The sequence below is a fragment of the Nyctibius grandis genome, chromosome 21, assembly GCF_013368605.1.
Source record: "Nyctibius grandis isolate bNycGra1 chromosome 21, bNycGra1.pri, whole genome shotgun sequence".
Classification (NCBI taxonomy): Eukaryota; Metazoa; Chordata; class Aves; order Nyctibiiformes; family Nyctibiidae; genus Nyctibius; species Nyctibius grandis.
In genome coordinates, this window is record NC_090678.1 from 3,695,176 (window position 1) to 3,718,252 (window position 23,077).

The window sequence follows — 23,077 nt, forward strand, 5'->3', positions numbered from 1 at the left end:
CAGCATGTGCAGTAGCAGGGCTGCAAAACCCACCCCAAATACCCGGGAGGCGTTTATCTGATGAGTGCTCAGCGAGCTCTGCGTTGCCTTGGCTACCTGCTGCCCGCATCCGCCAGCCCAGCGCTCAGTGCCTGCATCTTGACGTCCCTTAGGATCCTCTTGTGAGCGCGTGTCTGGGCATACAGACAGCCCAGACACAACACACTATAATATTTCAAAGGCAGAAGCCTGATTTCCAGTCTCAAAACTAAACCCTGTGAAGCATTCAACAGGTTTTCTACAGCTGTTTAGCAGAGGGCAGATGTATTTCCACTCTCCTCGAGCAGCAGCACATACATAAGTTCCTGTAAGAGGATGGCTAAAGGCTGACATAACCTACCTGCAGCTGGGTGTGGGGTGAGAAAAGCTGGCTTCGCCAGCTGGACTGAGAACCTACCTCTCCTCCTCAGTTAAATGCTGCTGTCTCTTGAACCACTGGATGAATTTTTGGTCTGGTGTCATGCAATAGTTGTTACATGCAGATTGCAAGAGCATAATTTGGGCGATAACTTCAAATTCCTAAGAAAATAAAGAATCAAACAGGAATTCTAATTAGAAAACACGATAAAGCCAGACAGATTCATCCACATACTAAACACATGCAACAGCACATCTCGTACAAACTTAGCCTGACCTGAAGTTCAGTTCCAGTTGAGTGACTATTTCACGAACCATTTTTTCAAACAATGAAGATTCCCCCCCGCATCATCCGTAACATGCATTGAAATGTGAACGTTTTATCAGCCACACACAAATCAGAAGACAACCACAAGGAATCATACTTGACCCCAGAGCTTTGCCCAAGTACCAACTGAAGCGTCACACCAGTGCAAACCCACCCAACGGCAGCACCGCTGGTTGTTCCTCTAGGAACAAGGGTAGCAAAGGGTCACAGGTTCTTCAGGTTACCCTACCCGCTCTGCGCTGGCCAGACCAGCTCCGAGAGAAGAATCATGCTCTGTACTTAGGTGGTTCTCAGGCAGCCAGCAAGGGGAATAATTAGGGGTGCCTGTGTTGAAAGCAGAGTCTGATCCTCCCTGGCTTTGCTCTTTGTGCACCCACACTTGCACCAGAGGAACATAAAATGCTACCCTTGATATGTGTGACTAGTCCACCTGCATACACTCTGCCAAAATAATCCTTAAAACCCCCTTGCATTAGGGCAGGGTATAGAATCAGGACGCAGGAATGGAGCTGAGTGCTCAGGGGTTCAGAGGGCAGCTTTGCCACTGGTTTGTACGAAGCTGGACTGACGACCACGGAGAAGCTCGTGTATCTGAGCCGTGCAGTCATACAAGGCAAGTCCAAGAAGTGGTTTGTAGAGCTGGGAGCAGTTAGGGGAAGGAAATGGCTCCATCACAGCCAAATCCACGTCTGCTTTCAGACCCCAGAACAGAGATTTGGCACGATTTCATTCTGACAGATGTAACCCTGGCACCTTTACTCCTACATAGCATTACTTATCTCTGACCAACAAGGATCAGGCTGAGAGGAAAGACTGACAGCATTTATTTCTCAGTCCCGTGTGCCTAGTTTACTCTTTGCAGCCCTTTACCTACAAATAGTTTACTGCAGCAGAAGGAAGATGTTTACAAACTATATCTTCTGGAAAGCAAAGGTCTCGCGCCACCAGGTCTGATTCACTCTCAACACATAGGACGTACACAAGTAACGTATTCCCGTGAACACCAAACGGAGGGAATGTGGGTGCCCCAGATGTAAATCCCATGGAAGCAAGTGGCCTGCAGCTCCTCTTCCCCTGTTGCAGACATCTAAAAAGTAGGTTGTCTTCCTGCACCACCCTTCACAGCTTGGCAGAGGCTTCAGGGATCCAGTCTTTCCTTGTGAACTTGCATTAAAATTAGAGGCTGTTGTATGTGCCTGAGCAAAAGCAAATGGCCTCGACAAGAGAACGCTCTAAAACAGGGCATCAGTAAAGTAAAAATCACAAAACATTTGACTTACCTTTCGTCTCTTTTCAAAATTTATCAGGCCACCCTGTTGGAAGGAAAGAGAAGGGATCAGAGCAGAAGAGCACATGCTCAGCTGAATTTAATGACAAACAGGATGAAGTAGCGAGGCTAATGTAAAGCACAGACCTGCCCTGAGCGAGGGCCTTCTAAAAATACCTGTTTCCAGATCTGGTAAAAACCACAGCACTTATATATATATATATATGAGTTTCCAAAGGATGTCTGTCCTCATGGCCTAAATGGCAACGAGCCCAAGAAGAAAAGCCCAATGCAAGAACGCTCATAAAAGCTGTGTCTGAAGAACACTAGTGGGATTTTGCACGCAAGAAACAAACTGGGCTTTTGCCCGTGCTGGGAGTTCAGTGGTGTTCCCAGAGAGGTTCAGAAACACAAAGCATGGAAAGAAGGGGAGCTGCCAAAACCAAAATGGATATACAGCCACCTTACACAGGCCTGCTTTAGTGCGGTTTTGCAAAACAACCAACCACCAAACAAACCAGCAACCATTACCAGCCCGGGGAGAAGTGTATTTGCCCATTCTTATCATAAATATCATAAACCTCAACATCAGAACAATGCAGGCTGAGCGCCTGCAGCGTGGCTCCTCGAGTGCTTCTCTTCCAACCTGACTGATTCTGTGATTCTGTAGGACAGAGCCTCAAGCTTTACCAGGGGAGGTTCAGGTTGGACATTAGGAAGCATTTCTTCTCAGCAAGGGTCATTAGCCATTGGAAGGGGCTGCCCAGGGAGGTGGTGGAGTCACCATCTCTGGAGGGGTTTAAGAAAAGCCTGGACATGGCACTTAGTGCCATGGTCTAGTTGCCATGGTGGTGTCAGGGCAATGGTTGGACTCGATGATCCCAGAGGGCTCTTCCAACCTGGTTGATTCTGTGATTCTGTGTCTCCATTAATGGGGCCAATTTTCAAAGGGGTTTGAAAACCTCTGAAACGAACACCTTTGAAAACTGGCCCCATCCTCAGTCTCTGTTAAACAACCAGACTCTCTCGCAGTCCTTTTTCCCTCCCTGTGCTAGATTGGTTCTCCCTGCTTGTTCAGCTAAAGAGAAATGAAAAAGCAAGTCTTTAATCACTTTAGGGCTCAGATGCATTTGAGTCGATATCGAAGCACTTCAGTGATCAGTCTGAAGAGCTGAATTCGTGATTCTGTGTATTTTACCCATTCTGTGTATTTACCAATTATTCACAGAAATCTTTACACTAAAATGTTGTTTTCAGGAAAATAAAACAGAATAATGGAAAGCCTGCTTTCTTCACGGTTTCTAACGTAAGAAAACAAGATGAAATACAACGCTGAGCTCGTCCCTTGAGATAACTGCACTCAAATTCACGTAAGATTCTTGTTGCTAATAAAACTGCACATTCCTCCTTTTTTTTTTTTGAAAGCAGATTCCTCCATTTTTAAGAACTGCACAAGAACCCAGTAGAAGATACAGGAGCAGACCCACTCATAAAGCAGGGAGGATATTTAGGATTCCAAAAATTGCCCCAAATTACCTCGATATGGTCCTGAAAGGCTGTGTCAAGCATGATGAGATCAGTGAGGAAGGTACCAAGATAAGGTACCGTGCCTTGCATTACTCCCTGCAAATAATCAGAGCAATGCTGCATTAATTGACTGAGAAAGGGTAATAATTAAGAGTGCTAGAATACACCTGTATAAGAAAACAAAATAAAAGTAATCTGCTTAACCAATGTTTTCTTTCATTACGTCATCCTCAGTATCTAATCTAGAATCTAAATCAAATTCTAATGAGAGTTTCTACACTTGTGAAGGAAATGATTGTTTCTACCACCCAAAAGGATCCGTATTTTTTCCAGTCAAACTAAAAGACAAACAAAAACCCCATATTCAGCCCTTTTGCCTCCCTATCCCAGATTTCTCTCCCCCTGTCCTTCTAAATCTTTGCCAACTTTGAGACAAAAGCTATTTTCACCAGCAGACTGGAAACCAGACACATTTTACAAAGCAATCTGTAGAAGTCTGTGCAATTTTCAAGCTGGTATGTCAGGGCTTGTTGAGCTGGTATGTTCATGAGCTGCTTTAAAAGTAAATGAGATTTCTGCTCTGGCCAGAGCTAATTTTCTTTATCATGAGAATTCCAGTATTTGTATTATGTATTTTACTACATGAAATTGTGTGGCTTTCCCTGTATTTCTCTCTAAAGGGTAACAAGAGTAATGGAATTCTTTCTTGTAGGACAGAAACAAGACAGTTAAAAATGATGAACATATGTTTATATCCATCAATCATTTATTACCCTTTTATTTGGCAGGTTTAGTACATTTCTGGAAGACTTGAAACGAAGGGCAAACCCTTGTCCATCCCAAACAGCTTTCTAGATTTTGCTTTTTATATAATTCACTAATTAGGGCTAATCACGTTACCAGTTCAAAAAGGGTAGGAAGAGGACCCCAAACCCACCATATCTTTTTGAAGTTGCAGTCGCCTCTGTGTCCTTTTCTGATTTTCTTTCACACTGCTGTCCAGATTGGCAAATTTGGATGTTCCTTCCTGTGAGTTAAAAGGGAGTTAAAAGGCAATTAACGGAGGAGCTAAGTGGTAAACTGGCAACTACCTTTGTGTAAAGTAATTGCAGACACATTTAACCAGGCAAGCTAGGCCAGCAAAAATATTTGCTGTGCAGGTACATGCATGTATACGTACATGTGCTAATTTTCTGGTACACTGATTGGGAATTTTGGACAAAATCCCACGTGATGACCATAAGGGAATTTTGCTGCAAAATAGCTCTACTCCAGCCAAAGCTAAGTGCTGTTGAAAATCTCCTGAGAATTTAAATCAGAGCAGCTTAGATATACTTCAGATGTCCAGAGACTTCTCTTAACTGTGTCCTTAGACACTCTTGACCTCAGGATTTCTGTTTAATGTCCTAATCAAGACTGCTAAGAGCAAACATCGCTATATTACATAATGCTTTGTTGTTTTTCTTATGCCACAACGTAGAGATCCAGCAACTACCCTCTGTGGCTTATTGACTAATCCAAAACCACGCAGGAAATGGAAGTAATAGGTTTTCATCCTGGGCTGCATCCCCAGCAGCGTGGCCAGCAGGGCGAGGGAGGGGATTCTGCCCCTCTGCTCCGCTCTCGTGAGACCCCCCCCTGCAGTGCTGTGTCCAGCTCTGGGGGCACCAACAGAAGGACATGGAGCTGTTGGAGCGAGTCCAGAGGAGGCCACCGAGATGCTCAGAGGGCTGGAGCCCCTCTGCTCTGGAGACAGGCTGAGAGAGCTGGGGCTGTTCAGCCTGGAGAAGAGAAGGCTCTGGGGAGACCTTCTAGCACCTTCCAGGACCTGAAGGGGGCCTACAGGAAAGCGGGAGAGGGGCTTTTTACAAGGGCATGGAGTGACAGGACGAGGGGGAACGGTTTTAAACTGAAAGAGGGGAGATTGAGATGAGATATTAAGAAGAAATTCTTTGCTGTGAGGGTGGTGAGACACTGGCCCAGGTTGCCCAGAGCAGCTGTGGCTGCCCCCTCCCTGGCAGTGTTCAAGGCCAGGTTGGACAGGGCTTGGAGCAACCTGGTCTAGAGGAAGGTCTCCCTGCCTATGGCAGGGGGGTTGGAACTAGATGGTCTGTAAGGTCCCTTCCAACCCAAACCAGTCTGTGATTCTGTGATTCATCTCCACAATTCAAGCTTTCCTATGACAGACGAGCTATTTCACAATAGATCTGTACCCTTCATTTCCCTGGATCTATACGGGATGCTGGGAGTTACTGTTATTTTTTCCAGCGGTCGGACAGATGGGGTATGAATCATTATCAATGTCTTTTTAAGAGGCACAAAACAACAGCCTGCACTTGTAAAGATCCTCTCGTGACAACGTTTGCTTCTCTCAGTCACAGTTAATGGATCACTCAAGCTCTGTATTTCCTTCCTCAGCTGGAAAACAGGAGCAAGTGACAAAGGAGCGTTGTCTCAATGTCTTCAAGACACCAAAAGGTAAATGAGATTCTCTCAGAGCAGCCGGCGGGCAGGCACGGAAGCTGAAACTGCAGCTCGCAGCAAAGCCCTTGTTTGGGGAGGAGAGAACACAGCGCTCCCCCTCCATGCCAGCCAACCTGTTTCATACACATTGTCTCTGCTCTACACTCACATTTGCAGGATGGATAGGAAAGGTCAAACAGCTTCCCTAGAGAGGCTATTTATAGCGAAGGGAAACAAAGACTTTAAGGATTCAGTGGCCATTAATCTGCCAATCGTTACAAAATGGTCTGAGATGAGAAGTAGGAGAGAGGTCCTAGCTGTTCTGTGGAATTTTTCTCCTCTCGCTGCTTTCAAAATATTTTGCAAATCTTAGGGCAGCTGGAGAGAGTGATTTGTTGGGAGCCAGACGGTCTGGACTCAGACTGAGTTGTTGTTTTGTCTTTTGAATGTTTAGTTAAATAAGCTGTTCTGAACACACATTTTCTCTCTACGCTTATTATTGTCTCACCTGCTTTAAAAATTAGCTACAGATGCTGATAAACAAAACAAACTGAGAGGTTTGAATGTGCTCACCCATCACTCCTGAGCAGAACACACTGTGTCAGATACCAAGGCAAGGGGGTAAGGTAGATAGATTGGATTGAGGTGCCAAAAAGTGAACTGGTTAGCCAGTTTATAGAAACTTTTCATGTAAACCAAAAAAACTGCCACAACCATTCCTTAGTTTCTACAGAATATAACCTTTCCCTGCTATTCTTCCTCACTCAAGTTCCTGAGCTTGTTGGGGTTCGCCCAGGAGAGCGCACAAGTCAAACAGTTTCAGACAGAGCCTGCTTTGTTGTCCATCTGGCCACACACCGAGCAGGAAGCCCGCTCCTTCGAAATTCCCAGCCCTGTTTTCTAGTTCCAAGAAAGGTACGGGCTAGTTGGATAAACATCTTGGTTTAATTCCTCAGCTGAAGCTAAGTGGCATTGTTCCAGTGAAGTCAAAAGCACCACAGTGGTGCAACGCAGCAGAGAATCTCATTTGGAGTTGCTCTGCACTCGTCAATGCAAACCTGAGCCTTTCCAGGTCTGCTCAGAGGTGCCCAAGGTAGTGGTTCATCTCTCTATGCAGAGCAGTATAAAGCCAAAGCGCTAATCTGTAACTCATCTCAGTAAAATCACACTGCGTGGCACCTATTTACTCTGGTTGTGGCCCCAGTGCTATGTCAGGTATGATTCTTGAGCTAGACATCAGCGTCTAGCTGATCAGTCCTACAAAGGAAACAAATTATGTCTTTACATCAAATGTAAATTATGTATTACATTTGATTTATGATTTGATTTTTATGAAATTTGATTTTTATGAAATTACATTTGAGCATTACCAGTTACCTAACTACAGCAGTGAGGGGCTCCAAGGGGTCCATGCAGGGCTGTGCTGCTGCAGCCTGCTGGATGTGGGCATCCAAGCTCAACAGGCTCATGCTAGTGTAGGTTCCTTCAGGGACAAGGAAACCACCTCTGATCCCAGCAGGAAAGCACAGGTTTTACAGACCTATCTTCCCTGAAGCTCTGCGTACAGTAGTTCAGGGAGAGATGAGCTTTGGCAGCTGGTTAGAAAAAGGGGTAACCCCAGCTTTGATTGAGGTCGCAAGCCTTGCAGCTCAAGCTAATTCTCACCTTCATTAGCAGCTCCCTAGTTGTCAAATAATTGTCATGGTCTGAGAAGATATCAGACAGCTCTTCGAACACCAGCATTATGTCCCTGTACAGGAAGAGATTAAATCATTTAGGTTATTAGTAAGCACTCTAAATCAGATCAGATTACTGTTCAGCTTTTTTTCTCATTAATCATTAACAGTCGGGCACATAAAAGATAACACCACCAAAATGCATCCAGTGAGATGCTGCACATCTACTAGGAACCCTCCTGGGCTCTTCTGGTGCTCCCAGTAAAGTCAGGCCTTATTTGACAGCATCACGAAGAAATGCCATAGGTACGTAGACCCCGAGCAGGGCTGTCAATCACATTGCAGGGTATGAGATTGTTGTGAGAAAGTGGGTGTACAAAGGAACAGAAAAATAGTTGTAAGAGGTATCCTAAATACTTCATTTTTGCTCTGTTCCATGCACTCTGGAAAGCTAGAAGCCTTTAAGTGTACAAGTCCCTTTCTATTACCCAACCCTATACACACAAGATGGCAATATTTTGATCAGGACACGGGGCAGCAGAAGGAAAGACCTCACCTCTCTAGGGAAAATGCACAAGTATGCTGCGTGGCAGAGGGACATTTGGCTTTGTTTATCAAAGGCAAAGGAAAGTAATCTCTTCTTCCTAAACCTAATGAGCAGAACATCATCTTTCCTACACCAAGATTTCTGGTGTCTCTTTGGCACGCAGTAAATGTGCCAGTTGCACAAAAAGGTGTTGCCCTGTAAGAAATATTGCCTTCAATACAGATTTGGATTTTGTAGTTTGGGGATATATTTTAAGGGAATTTCAGGACCAGGAGAGGATTAGTGTGGGTTTGTAGTAACCTGGACCTCCTCCAACTTCACAGGAGAGAAGACAATACGCAAGTATCATGGTGCCCTTTTGCTGACCTTCCAAGAGTGGTGTGCATGAGCTGGGTGAGTAGCTAGTCCCATAGTTTTTCAAAATAGGTTGTGGAAGATCCAATATGCTATAAAGGCAGAGAGACTCAGTATCCGTGAGGGCAGGTTGTCCCCTCAATATGAAAGAGGAGCTCACAGCAGGCGGACTCAAAAAAGGGGTCTGAGCCTCACAGGAATGAGAGGTTCTTCTAAGAGAACAGATGTCCATGAAGGAACAGAGCAGGAAGATTGAGAAGAACAAGATAAAAAGAAGGAGAACTGAGCTTTTTGCCTTTGTTTGGGGCTAGCCACAGGAGCAGAGGGGGAAGCTTACTTTGGAACACACGCCCAGGTCTTCTTTAGCCGATAGATTGAGTTGGACTGCAGCGCTGAAATGATGGCCCTCAAGGAGGAAAAATTCTTCAGGATCCTACATTCCTGTGAAAGGAGCGGTTAGAAATACAGGAGCATTAAATGTCAGCATTACGAATACGTTGGTGCTCTTCTGTTTGACCGGTGTCATGCTTGCTACACATCCTCACTGCTAAGCAGGCAGCTGTACAAATATTGAGCATCAAAAATATCACTCCCTCCTCCAGCCACCAAACACTTTATGGGCTTTGGCACTTATATCTTGTTTTCCTCACTTTCATGTATTTGTGGTGATGTTGCAGTGTTATAGCTTCCAGTTGTCCTAGTAAAAATCAAAGTGGAACTGAGTCCGTGAAGGCAGGCTAAAAAGCACAAATGTTACACTTCTTTAAAAGCTCTTTATACTTACCAACCCCTTTTACCCTTTAGGGCAAAACCCCAGGCTTTGCCTCTTTGTATGTGGTATTTAAAATGTAAACCCTCAATCATCTAAGTGTCAATTAAAAATAAAGACATGCAAAGGAATAACCTGTTATTCAAGTATGTGCACACTGTTAAAGAGAAAAACCTTCCTGGCTCTTCCAGAGTTGGGATCAAATCCTAACAGAGAGACTGGTTCATAGACATTTCTTATGGAGCTTCTCTGTGGCAAAAGCTTTGATGGAAAAGGATACTGAAAAAACTTAATTCTCAAAAAAATAGCCCAGATTCCTGGTAAAGCAGATGGAAGGTGGTGGAGTCACCATCTCTGGAGGTGTTTAAGAAAAGACTGGACATGGCACTTAGTGCCATGGTCTAGTTGCCATGGTGGTGTCAGGGCAATGGTTGGACTCGATGATCCCAGAGGGCTCTTCCAACCTGATTGATTCTGTGAAGTAAGGAGTCGGGGGGGAAAGTCTGGTCCATGACTCTTCAAGGAACTCCTGTAAACCTGTTGGTGGCTCATGAACTAGAGCATGGGCACCACAGACTGAGGAAACTCTTGCAAATACAAGCGCTCACAAACAGGTGTCTGTACACGCAAATCAAGCAGACAAAACACACTCCAGTGTGACTGTTGCATGTAGATGAGAATGCATTCAAACTACAATTCCGCTTCTGCAAATTTTTGATGGGGCTGATTATTACACTAATAATGCGGATTATGTAAAGGATCCTCGCAGTGAAAATAGACATAATTTATTTCCTTTGTAGGACTGAACAAACGTAAAGCAACCTTAGCATAAACAAAAGCCACACCTTAATATATCACCAAATTCATGAGTTGAGTTAAAATTGACTGAACAGCTAAGGGAAGTATATTTAATCACATTTATTTACCTAAAAAAAAAAATCTCTGTGTAGTTTAGGAGACTACATTTAACAAAGTGTGGCTTAAGCAGCCTGACTGGGCAGACAGCACTTGAAGCAGTTTGGCAGTTAGGCTACATAAAGGCCAAGTTCAAGATCACGTGGTAGGACACACAAGACCTGCAAGATATTTTTGCGTGGTTTGGGGCCAAAGAAGCCACATAACAGCTCTTCTTCAGAGACTGACACGTTTGAGAAGCAGATCCTTCTTTCTTTATGTTCAACTTGAAATTCAGGCTGGGGAGAACATAGATTTAGAGGTAGAAATTCTTAGCATTGCTTTTCTTTGAAATACAACAGGAGTTTGGACTGGAAGATCTACTTCGGAACCATCTTGACTTAATTGCACGTTGCATAATTCAAAGAACATTAGGAATTCAATATTGGATTTTATGTTCTCAATGATTTAACTGACTGCAGACTAAACTTCAGCAAGCTTTCATTTGTATATAAGAAGAATTTTTAAGACCGCTTTGCATAACTTTGTTTCATGCTGTGTCCTTCACAAGGGGAAAACCAGAAAGAATCCAGTGCAGAAGCAACTTTGATTTAAAAAGTTAAGCATAACAGGATATTAATGATTTCAGTTTTACTTTTTATTTTTAAAGAAAATATTGTGTGAGTGAAATTGGCTGCTTCTGCTCAGGAGCCTTAGATCTAGGTGGAGCAGAAAGGGCTGGCAGAAAAAGTATTCACTTTGTCTTGTAACCAAGAAACTGGATCAAAAAGTCACGAACAGATAACAAACATGGAACTCCATGCTGCTAAGTTACAGAGTTAGCTGTCAGTGAATAACTGCGCTTTAATGAGTGGATTATTTTCTAATTCAGGCATCTAACTATTCAAAACACTCATTTGCATGCACAAAGCAAGCGTCTTCAGAAGTGGGCAGCTAAGTATATAAGCAACTAGCTGTTCTACATGTGCAATTATTTCGTAGAGTGTGCGCATGCATTTTTCATGTGCTTAGCCAAGACTGGAGTAATTATGTGTATGAATTAAGTAAAGGGAGAAGCACTGAATCAACAGAGGTGGAGAACAAAGTTCTCCATCCATAGAACAAGTGTCATGAGGGTGATGCCTGTCCTGGCTTCCCCGTGCCTCCCTGGGCTGACCCAAGATGAGCAGGAAGCTGCTTCGTACTTGCTTGCCCAGCCTGCAGACCAGACTGCCCCATAAGGGCCCATTTAGCTGGTACCCTCTGCAAATTAAAGATGTGCACGCAGAAAATAGGCATCAAACTGCCTAATCCATTCACCCGGGCTATAAAGCAGCCATCAGATGATAACAAAAACGAGTCAACAGAAGGGCCAAGAGAGAGGTGAAAGACAACTTCTTCCCCATACCAGTTTCCTGAACCATGCTGTTGCCAGAGCGTAGGTGCCAGGACTAACAATACTGCCTCTGGTAGCACAGAAGGGCATTGTCAAGGTTGGAAAGTCTCTGCTTGGCTTGAGCTTTTCATGACTGCTTATTTTGTATAGCTCGGAAAGAATCCATGTGATTCTTCAAGCAAAAGTCAACACACATACATATGAAAGTGCTTTAAATGGTCTCTTCAAAAGAGAGATCTAGTTTGCTGCCCAGTGCTCTGAGGGGAGTTAAAAGGTTACAGAGTAAAATATTAAAGATTAAATCTAAGAAATTATCAAACTGGAGTTACGTAAAGAAGGCGTGCAAAACCCTGTTGCATAAAGATTAAGAAACACACAGTCTGCTACAAGACAAAGGAATTGGAGTAAAGAATAAAAATGTATTAGAGAAACACGTGAGACAATGATAAAGCAGAAAGGTGAGAAGATGAGGAGACTGGTACCATATTGTAACTCGACTTATTTTTTCTGGTCACTGCTTGCACCTCTCACCCCCTCTAAACCCAGCTGGTTTGTACACCTGATGTAAACCGGGAATAACTCAGTAGGCAAATGACTTTTCAGCCTCAAGAATTTTTCAAAACAAAAGAGTACAAACAATAATTTCATTTTCACATGTTAAAGAGGCTACTGCTTCCTAGAAGTAAGTTAGCTTTGTCTGCACTTACTTAAAACCTTGTATATACTTTCATTTCATGTATATCACAGAATCACAGAATGTTCGGGATTGGAAGGGACCTCGAAAGATCATCCAGTCCAATCCCCTGCCGGAGCAGGATTACCTAGACCATGTCACACAGGAACGCGTCCAGGCGGGTTTTGAATGTCTCCAGAGAAGGAGACTCCACAGCCTCTCTGGGCAGCCTGTGCCAGTGTTCAGTCACCCTCACCGTAAAGAAGTTTTTCCTCATATTTATGTGGCCCCTCCTGTGTTCCAGCTTGCACCCATTGCCCCCTGTCCTGTCAAGGGATGTCACTGAGAAGAGCCTGGCTCCATCCTCGTGACACTTGCCCTTTACATATTTATAAACATTAATGAGGTCACCCCTCAGTCTCCTCTTCTCCAAGCTAAAGAGACCCAGCTCCCTCAGCCTCTCCTCATAAGGGAGATGTTCCACTCCCTTAATCACCTTCGTGGCTCTGCGCTGGACTCTCTCTAGCAGTTCCCTGTCCTTCCTGAACTGAGGGGCCCAGAACTGGACACAATATTCCAGATGCGGCCTCACCAGGGCAGAGTAGAGGGGGAGGAGAACCTCTCTTGACCTGCTGACCACACCCCTTCTAATACACCCCAGGATGCCATTGGCCTTCTTGGCCACAAGGGCACACTGCTGGCTCATGGTCATCCTGCTGTCCACTAGGACCCCCAGGTCCCTTTCCCCTACGCTGCTCTCCAACAGCTCTGTCCCCAACTTGTACTCATACATACACACACATATATAAAAATGTATAAAACCAAACAGTTGTACTGTCTTGCACCATATCTGATTTCAACTCTCATGGTGTTCATAGATGCAGGAGAGGGAGCATGATGCTCACTGACTGAACATGAATAACCAAAGGCAGGTAAGCTCAAAGCTTATTCTGACCATGCCCACCGCCAGTCCTACTCCATTCTTGTTAAACTTCCCTCTGAAAACAAGTCTAACCTTTGGATGGTATCAACAGTCACTGATATGAGCAGTATTTTCTTCCTAGGGAAGTGAAATGGTTGAATTTATACCTATCTTACCATAAATATTACATCATCAATTACATGGCACTCCCCATCTGCAAGACACAGTATCTGCCTCACCCATTAATTAGCACTCCTAGCCCTACGAAGGGACAAGCATCCACCCCATTTCCATGGTGGGGAAGGAACTAAGGAGAGGAAGGGCAATACTTCATCTGCTATTACCAAGAAAGTCAGTTAGAAATAGAATTAGAGCTAAGATGTTCCCTGGCCTGGGGCCAATGCATACAACCCCTTTCTCCCCTCCCAACTCCCTCCCTCCAAGGCACCCGCACAAGGAACATTAAACAGTCAAGAATAAATGCTTTACATGTGCAATATGAATCCACTTCTCAATGATCTTGGCTCTTTGCTGTGTTTTGAGTTCTTTGTTCTCCAGGACAGTGCTGATGACACATTTGGTAACTGCATTGAACTGAGAGATGGTGGCTCTGATGGTAGGTACCAGGTGCTTGTTTTCTTTCTTATCCCTTTGAGACCAGATGCATCCCAAACAGTGGTAGGACACAACTTTCTTGAAGAGTTGCTAGAGGGAAATAGAGGTGTGCAAGTCAGCAGGATCCCCCTAGATCTCTATAGTCCACAAGAAGAAAAATGCATGTTTACAGTGCAAATTGGATCTAAATCTAATATGGTATTAAAAGGTAAACATTTGTTTCCTCTTAGTTTAAAAGATACACTTTGGCATACTCTTTATAGGCTTGATGCCCTAAAAGAACTGTCAGCCCAATGAACGAAGCAAGCTTGGATAACCAAGCAGAGCTGTGTTCTGTGTCCCAACAACAGGCTTGTTTTCGAATACTATACTTATATTGCCATAGCTTTAAAAACTTAGAAGCCCAGCATGATTTTCCCTAGCATTTCATACATACTGCATCCATGTACGTCAACTGTTCTGCCACAAGGTCTTCTTGGAAAAAAGAGAATTCTTCTGGACTGCTGATCTCCAGGTCCTCTTCATCAGATAGGTTACAGGGGAAAATGCTATGGAACCCATCTGTTCAGGATGGAAAACATGACTTAGTAAATTTATACAGCAAAGAGTGAATCAAAGCAGATGTTTGTTTATTTTAAAATATCACTGTATACATTCGAGCAGAATGCCCCAAGGGTCCTGCCTGATGTAATGGCCCCACTGTGCTGCATATTTTAGTGAGAAAGATGATGAGCAGATTAAATAGGCAAAGAAAAGGTGGAAGAAAAAGAAATAGAGAGAACTGAGCTGTTTAGGGTCTCTTAGCTGAGAAGTGGCTTAACCCATTCCCTAACCATTCCTCTGAAAGAAAAGCCACCACCACCCCCCCAAGAAAATTTCATTATTATCATTGCAGAATTTTGTTAATCTGCTTTAATATTTTTAAATAAAAAAAATATTTACGCATTTTGTAATCTGAAAACAAAAAATCAAACTGCAAAGGGACCAGACTGCAGTTATATCCCCAGAACATTGCATTAGGAATGCTCTTATACCCAGATTTCATCTCCCATGTGTGGAAATAAAAGGAGACACCGTATTTTCTTGGCACCAGTTGTGCCTTCACAGGGCTACGTGGACTATATTGAAGAGAGTTTATTCCAGCATCCCTCTCTGGGAATTTTTCCCAGAAGAGGGAATACAGTGAGCACCTAATGCTGCTTCTGAATGTGCCCTGGGCAGCAGTGAAGAGGGGAGAGAGGAGACTGTCCTCATCCAGGGAGCCGATCCAGCGCAGAAGGGAAGGGATTTCACAGATGTTCCCGTGTCACCTTTTGGCTCCTACCAAAGGAGTTTGGGAACAAAGCCACGTTAAAACACAAAGAACTATGCCCTTGTTTCCCGTGGTAGAGGAAGTCAAACAGAAAATCCCTGAAAATAAATCCTCTTCCTAATCCCTTTTACTGTAAGGCCACAGTAACTCCAAAAGAAGGGAGGAAAAAACATGGACTTGTTGAAGACTAACAATGAAAGCACCGAGTTTACTACCAGGGAGATTTCGTTAACAAAAGCAAGCAGCACATTTCAGAGTATGTTATGCAATTCTTCATCTCCAATTAAAGCAGAACAGACATTAAAGCAACAAAAGCAAATAAAGTGATACTTCATCATCGTTTTTTGAAATACTTTGGTTTCTTTTCTTCATTAATTGGCAAAACCTAATTATCGATGTAAACTGCTACAGTTTTGATGGAACATATCTACAGGCTGTATCAGATTTTCATCTGTACATTCCAATTGCACAATTTATTGACAGAGCTAAATATGATAAACGGAGACCTCTGTTCCAGCATTATTTTTCTGTGGCTGTTTTGAAGTAAGACACATAACTAAATGGACTTCTACTGAACTGTTACCAGTCACACTTTTTTCTCTCTCTTTTTGGCTACATAACTCTTCATTTTCCTTTCAGCTCTTGAAAGTCAACTGAAAATCCTCATCACCAAGTTGCAACCCTACTCAAAACCTCACAGCGCCCTTAAAATCAGGTCCTGGAGTGCAACCCAAGATTGTCCTTTTCTTTTTTCATGCCTCTTTCTCTCTCTGCTTCATAAATGTGTAACCAGTCTTCTCCCTACACCCCAAGAAGCTGGAATCCTCTTGTACTCATCACCTTCAAATTGCTCTGATCCATTTAGCCCCCTCAAAGCCCAGCTGCCCTCATGACTTCAGAGAGAGCAACCACGTGCCCCTTCTGAATTTGCAATCTCTGACTCACCTTGCTTTGTATTGCTCAAGCTGCAAGAATTAAGGCCATCAACAGCTTTTTTTTTAATCTATGTATCTGGTACTACAATCTAATCGACTGGCATGGCTGATGGCAGCACTGAATGGAGGTCTGATTACACTAATCAAACTGTAGGATTAGGACCAAAATTGGTAATTTCGTAGCACAACGTGGATGCTTTAGGACAATAATTATCAGCAAGTCTTGATTGCACCCAACACATTAAGAGTTTTGAAAGAAATCTCTGAAATGAACAAAGATGGAGCTCTGATAAACTGACAGCTCTAAAACTCTTCTCTGCAGACCCTGCAGGTTAATTGCATTCTCCTCCTCTTATTCTAATTAACAGCCTTGATTCTGCCACGATTTGGAAAATGTTATCAAATTGATCCATCTATAACTCAAAAAAGAACCTTTTCAACTGTTACTTGAGGAAGCAAATGCAGAAGCAGGGCTGCTGGGAACTTCTGCTCGCTTTGAACAAGAGATGAACCCAAATATAACTCTTTGTGAGCTTGCTTTGTTTGGCCTGTGGGAACCAAACCCAGGAAAGGACATCAATAGGCACATATTAGCAATCCTGTTCACTTACCTGTGTTCAGTAATGAAAACGCCCCGGTTCTATGTGGTACTCCTTTTTATGTATGTGTTAATGACCCAGTTAATTTGGCATTTCACAGTATTATGCATTGACATGGTATTTCTGGAACATCCGGCAGACATGATTTTTATGGGATGAAATGGTTTTTTTTTCTGTCATTTCCTTTACATGAATTATTCCCTCTCCCCCCTCTACCAAAGCTGGAAGTCGATTCTAGTTCTCATTCACGCACAACGTGAGCTCCTTTGACTTTTCAGCTTATGCCACAGGAAGCTTCCTGACCAGGATAAGGGGATGTGTCAGGCTTGACGCTGCACACCATGTTTGTGTTACTACAGTTCACTATTGTTTCAGTAGATTGTGACCCCCAATAACGTAAGTTTTTCCTCTGTCCTTGGATCCCAGCAGCCGGCCACTCAAATAGGAAAAAACAGCCACAGACACTTCCTTTGACATGATGGTAACTAGGAAGAAAAGCTTCATGACAACAAGGCTTGGGACTCAAGCGGTATTTTGTCGCAGCTCTGTATTTTGCTTTGTGTTGGTTTGGGGCTTTTCTTAAGGGTGCGGGGTTGAAATGAGAAGGCCAGCTCAAGAGCAGCTGTGTGTTTTAACTCAATGACATGGGAAGAGTGCTGACAATTAACCACTTAGTTGCTGCAGCAATCTCAAAGCTTTGGCTAAATATTACAGAATCACAGAATCAATGAGGTTGGAAGAGACCTCTGGGATCATCGAGTCCAACCGTAGCCCTGACACCACCATGTCAACTAGACCAGGGCACTAAGTGCCATGTCCAGTCTTTTCTTAAACCCCTCCAGAGATGGTGACTCCACCACCTCCCTGGGCAGCCCATTCCAATGTCTGATGACCCCTTCTGAGAATAAATGCTTCCTAATGTCCAACCTGAACCTCCCAATCCACCCCTGAATGAACAGGCATAGGCACCCACACTGTATGGCTATTTCATCCCCCAGAGAACCTGCAGCCTCATATAGAGACTTATTTTTTTTTTATAAAGAAACAAGAAAAAAGTCACTTGTGAGCCTCACAATATTGCCAGTTCGCATGAGAGCTGGTGAAATGTACTCCACATAAATCCCTGTGGTACCATATGTCTGGGAGAACAGAAAGTGGAAAGGTAACTTACCGTCACTTTCTGCGTCTTGGTTCTGGAACTGCTCCAAGAGGTTCTGCGCCCTCCTCTCTGGGTCAGAGCCGGGTATATTCTTCTTCAGGTAATCCAGCAACTTCTGCAAACATGGGTAGCTGGGCGGCTCTCTGAAATCCTCAGAGCACTGATCGAGCCAGGCTCGTAAGATTGATGCTATCACACTAAGAGCAAACACACAGAGAACGTGCTCATTGTGTACAGCAGGGATTGGTGCAATCCTATATATCTAATACAACAATAAAACCACTGAGACATTCACACCCCACACGTGAAGGCAGCATGAAGCACTTTTGAGCAAGGAATTTAATTAGTTCTTTTTAGGCATGAACTCTTCTTAAGATATCACTCGGATTTTGCCAGGGACTTCAGTGAAGTTGCTCCTGATTTGCACTTTTACAAGTGGATCCAGTTATAGCCCCAAAATGCAAACTAATAAAGAACCAAATCCATTTAAGCTATCTTGAGACCCTTCTGTTAAATTCAGGAAATCAAATAATGATCGATAAAGCAATTAAGATAATAGTATAGAATACACTACTTCAGTTGGAAAGGACCTGCAATGATCATTGAGTCCAACTGCCTGACTTTTGGCTGACCAAAAGTTACAGCATGTTGTTAAGGGCGTTGGCCAAACACCTCCTAAACACCGACAGGCTTGGGGCATCGACCACCTCTCTCGGCAGCCTGTTCCAGGGTTTGACCACCCTCTTGGTAAAGAAATGCTTCCTCATGTCCAGTCTGAACCTCCCCTGGTGCAGCTTTGAACCATGCCCACATGTCCTGTCCCCAGATCCCAGGGACAAGAGCTCAGCACATCCCTCTCCTCAGGAAGCTGTAGAGAGCCATGAGGTTGCCCCTCAGCCTCCTTTTCTCCAGGCTAGACAAGCCCAAAGTCCTCAGCCGCTCCTCACAGGACATCCCTTCCAGCCCTGTCACCAGCTTGGTTGCCCTCCTCTGGATGCATTCAAGGACCTTCACGCCCTTCTCAAACGGTGGGGCCCAGCCCCGCACACAGCACTCGAGGTGAGGCCGCACCAACACTGAACACAGTGGGACAATCCCCTCTCCTGACCGGCTGGTCGTGCTGTGTTTGATGCCCCCCAGGATGGGGTTTGCCCTCTGGGCTGCCAGGGCACACTGCTGGCTCCTGTTGAGCCTGCTGCCCACCAGCACCCCAGACCCCTTCTGCAGGGCTGCTCTCCAGCCACTCCTCTCCCCGTTTATACTTGTGCCCGGCATTACTCCATCCTCGGTGCAGAATCCGGCATTTCGACTTGTTAAATTTCATCCCATTAATCACAGCCCAATGCTCCAATCTGTCCAGCTCCCCCTGCAAGGCCTCCTGTCCCTCAAGAGAGCCAACATCACCTCCCAGTTTGGTATCATCAGCAAACTTGCTAATGGTGCATTCAACTCCGGCATCCAGATAGTTGCCCGCTGGGATATATATATGCTCTGGTGTCCACTGCAATCAGCTGGGCTAATTGTTTTTGCCTGCTTAAATCTCCTGCGCTGCTGGGTGCAGGCTCCATGCCTTGCTGTCTCTTCCAGTCAGCAGATCCGGGGTCATTGGCTCAGGGAAAGCTCCCTGGTCCAACAAGCCTCTGCTTGTCCACGTGTATCTCTCCTCAAGTGTTCCACCACCGCTGGTGCTCCTCGCAGTGCTTTGGCATCCGTTGCAATCAATAATAATAGAAACAGCCCTCTCCCAAGTATATAAAACCACCTAATTGTCTGTTACTGGCATTCATTATGATCCTGCTTCCCTGTTTGTCAAGCTACCAAAGCAAGACTTGGAAATTACCTCGGAGTTATGCTTTGTTTAATCAGTTGAAGTATCTTTGCTTAGCTGTACCGTGACCGTGTTTGAATAACTACCAGACATACCGCACACAATCAAAAGCAGAGCATAATTTCTTAATTCCCTCTTGCGCCAGCGGGAGAAGCTGTGGCTCGGCGATGTTTGCTCCGTTACCGCTCCCTGGGATGTTGTGGGAAAAGAGGAGGGAGGAAACAAGGTATTCGTGGCTCCTTCGGGGTGGCAGCTTCCCAATGGAAGTGCTAAATCAAACGCTTCCTCCGGTGCCCCTCCTCTCATCAATCACTGCTGCCGAGTCTGGGGACCAAACTGAAGCTGCATATTCCTCCACACCGTATCACTCATTATCTGCTGTCTTAGTAGAAGAACTGCCCGTTCACGAAACCTTGGCTTCTGCAAAAAAAAGCAGTGTAAGCCTGAACCTAACTCCCATGAGCACACACAGGGAGACTGCCTCATCTCTGAAGATAAAACCCTAATCGCGGCACGCGCAGCGCTATGCTGGGTGTACCCAGTGTCAAGCTTCAACAGCTGAACCCAGAAGACAGACCGGTCTTGCTAATCTTTGGATGAAATATGTAACAAAAATATGTCAGCAGAATCTTTTGCCTTAGCCCAAAGACAAGGAGGGGCTGTGAAATTATACCATGCAAGAAGGTATCTCGGTCGTGCTGGTGGTGCAGGAAAAGGATGCTTAAGGAGTTATAGGAGCATTGGATCTCGTTCAGGAAAGTTATCCAGGACCTTCTTAGACACACGCAGCTAAAAAACCACCAGTTGCAGAGAACTACCCATGGACAATCCTTCTACAGACTGAGGGGAAAGCAGAGCTGATGAATCAATACTGTTTCCACCCTGCCTGAAGCGGAGGGAAGTGATCTGTTTATCTCCTTTTCCTGCTTCATGTAGGTTTTAACCCACACCCACATACTAGATCGGTACTTAGATATTGCACAAATGTGTGCCTACAGGAATTCCCTTAAATCCTGTCTTTGCAGGGATTTCCATCATTTCAATCTCATTTTGTAAGAAAATAAGATATACAATTTATGCTATAGTTTTCCAGAAATAACTTACAACGTTGTTGACAAATTTCAACTAAGTGTGGAAAAACTGGGAGCAGGCTGGGAAAATAACCAAAGTTCTTCAAGTTTTAAGAAAATTCAAGCCTGGATAAAGAATAATCATCAACTTATTTTTCCTACTGCGGAAAGACTGTGAGATCTTCGATTCTTCATAGCAATGTGCCAGTAAATCAGCGTGTGTATTTTGGTGCAGCAATTAGCACTGGCCACAGCACCTATTACAGGCTGGGAAGACACAGCCAGCAGATCAAAACACTTTTTAAAGAGAGTTTTGTTTACCTGAGCTGACAGAGGGATTAGGGAAAAGGATTTCTAGGTGCAGTTACTTAACATGACACACTGGCCACGGCCACTGTCTCATGATCACCTGCTGTGGTCTTCAGAGTAGTTCTGGGCCCCACACTTCAAGAAAGATGTTGAGGTGTTGGAGCAAGTCCAGAGGAGGGCGACCAAGCTGGTGAAGGGTCTGGAGGGTCTGACCTATGAGGAACGGCTGAGGGAGCTGGGGGTGTTTAGCCTGGAGAAGAGGAGGCTCAGAGGTGACCTTAGTGCAGTCTACAACTACCTGAAGGGAGCTTGTAGCGCAGTGGGAGTCGGCCTCTTCTCCCGGGCAGCTAGCGATAGGACAAGAGGACACAGCCTCAAGCTTCACCAGGGGAGGTTCAGGTTGGACATTAGGAAGCATTTCTTCTCAGCAAGGGTCATTAGCCATTGGAAGGGGCTGCCCAGGGAGGTGGTGGAGTCACCATCTCTGGAGGGGTTTAAGAAAAGCCTGGACATGGCACTTAGTGCCCTGGTCTAGCTGACAGGGTGGTGTCAGGGCAATGGTTGGACTCGAAGATCCCAGAGGGCTCTTCCAACCTGGTTGATTCTGTGATTCTGTGACATAACGCGAGAGGAGAAAAAGGCCCTTGTTCCAAAATAAAAAGCACAATAAACATCTAAACGTCCCGAGAAAAAGAAGTCCTGAAGATTTCCTCTGTGACACTGAAACCATCCCTGTATTTCAAATCTCTTCCAGCCAGTGGTCATAAATGCTGTGGCAGGTGTGCCAGGTGACTTACAGGTATTGCTGCCATGGAAAGCCGGGTAAGATGTTTAGGAGAGAAGAAACATGGTTTTTTAGGGAAGCAGATCTCATGAGCTCCATTGTCATGAGAAAAACAGCTGAGATGAGCAAGTGACAACAGCCCTGGCTTGCAGCAGGTCCTACTCGGTTCTGCTAATGCTTCGGGCTGTGCTGCGTAGTTAGTGGTGAGAGCTCAGCCCTCCATGACCATATTTTTCACATCTACAGAAACGTTCCCTGACAGCTATTCCAATAACCCTGTTTCACAAGACCCTCATGCAATAACAGCATCCCATACTCCCAGCGATATTCCATGAAGAGGAGAAGGACCATGCTGTCAGTAAAAACCTCTAACCATGAGTATCCAGCTAGAGATGCCAATGTGACAGCTCAAATGGTGTCTGTGCTCCTGACAATCAGGCACTTGGCTTTTAAAGATCAAATCCTCAAACACATCAATGTAGTGGCTCCGGGTCTATGAAGTTAATAGCTGTAAAATAGAAAGGGACAAGCCTGCCAGAAGGACCTCTCTTTCCTCAAGTTATGAGATCATGAGAGAAGTTCAAAAATTAACATAGATTTCACATGTAGACAACGAGGAACCCAAAAGCCATCCCAGAAAGCTCTCGTATCAGAGCTGCGTACAAACACTGGCACGTTTGTTCTGCGAGCAGGGAAACCACAGCAATGATTAATTCAGCTGCTCAGGGGCACTCAAACCAGTAGTTAGGAAAGGGTGAAGATTATTTCTCCCACTCTCCTTGTCTCATCTGAACCTTATTGGGTTTTCCTCAAAACTCAATTAACTTCTAATCCCATATAGACATTATTTTACAAGCCCTATCCATTCTAGTCTGCTGTTTCTTCTGTTTCTTTCTCTCACATTGTGGCAACTTTGAATTTTAATCAGAGTATTTGGAAATCTGTCAGTAACACTGTTTGGTTAGGCTTGTGGACAGGAGAAACTGGAATTAGAATTTTAGAGCTACAAAAAGTATTTACAACAAAAAATTAACATGCAAAGACGATCTGGATTTCAGGTTTCATTGCAAACATGGAACAGACCATGAAGCGAGCTCTTTTCACATTTGAAAACCATTTTGGATTGAGTTTTCACAACTCTGCTCAGACAAGCTTCCACCATACATGCAACAAGTAAGGCCTTCATGGCTTAGGGCAGTGGTGGCCAAAGTCTTTATCTGCAGCTTCAGGACCGTTTTTCTCAGTCAGGACAGG

The 23,077-nt window shown here is 44.5% G+C and overlaps 1 protein-coding gene across 3 annotated transcripts in view; it reads right to left on the bottom strand.

Annotated features, from left to right (window-relative positions):
* The window catches only part of RGL1 (ral guanine nucleotide dissociation stimulator like 1), an 88,540-nt gene that overhangs the window by 9,608 nt on the left and 55,855 nt on the right, over window positions 1-23,077 (bottom strand). For 2 of the 3 annotated variants that reach the window (XR_011049600.1, XM_068416833.1), the window contains exons 5-13: window positions 17,845-18,029; window positions 14,264-14,388; window positions 13,702-13,917; window positions 8,896-8,999; window positions 7,647-7,731; window positions 4,456-4,545; window positions 3,528-3,614; window positions 2,005-2,037; window positions 437-558 (exon numbers count right to left, since the gene is read on the bottom strand). Coding sequence is in view for 2 of the 3 variants with exons in the window: in XM_068416833.1 (XP_068272934.1) it covers window positions 437-558; window positions 2,005-2,037; window positions 3,528-3,614; window positions 4,456-4,545; window positions 7,647-7,731; window positions 8,896-8,999; window positions 13,702-13,917; window positions 14,264-14,388; window positions 17,845-18,029 (1,047 nt within the window). In the remaining variant the exon portion in view is untranslated. The remainder of the gene's footprint in view (window positions 1-436; window positions 559-2,004; window positions 2,038-3,527; window positions 3,615-4,455; window positions 4,546-7,646; window positions 7,732-8,895; window positions 9,000-13,701; window positions 13,918-14,263; window positions 14,389-17,844; window positions 18,030-23,077) is intronic. The other variant, XM_068416834.1, reaches the window with a different exon arrangement.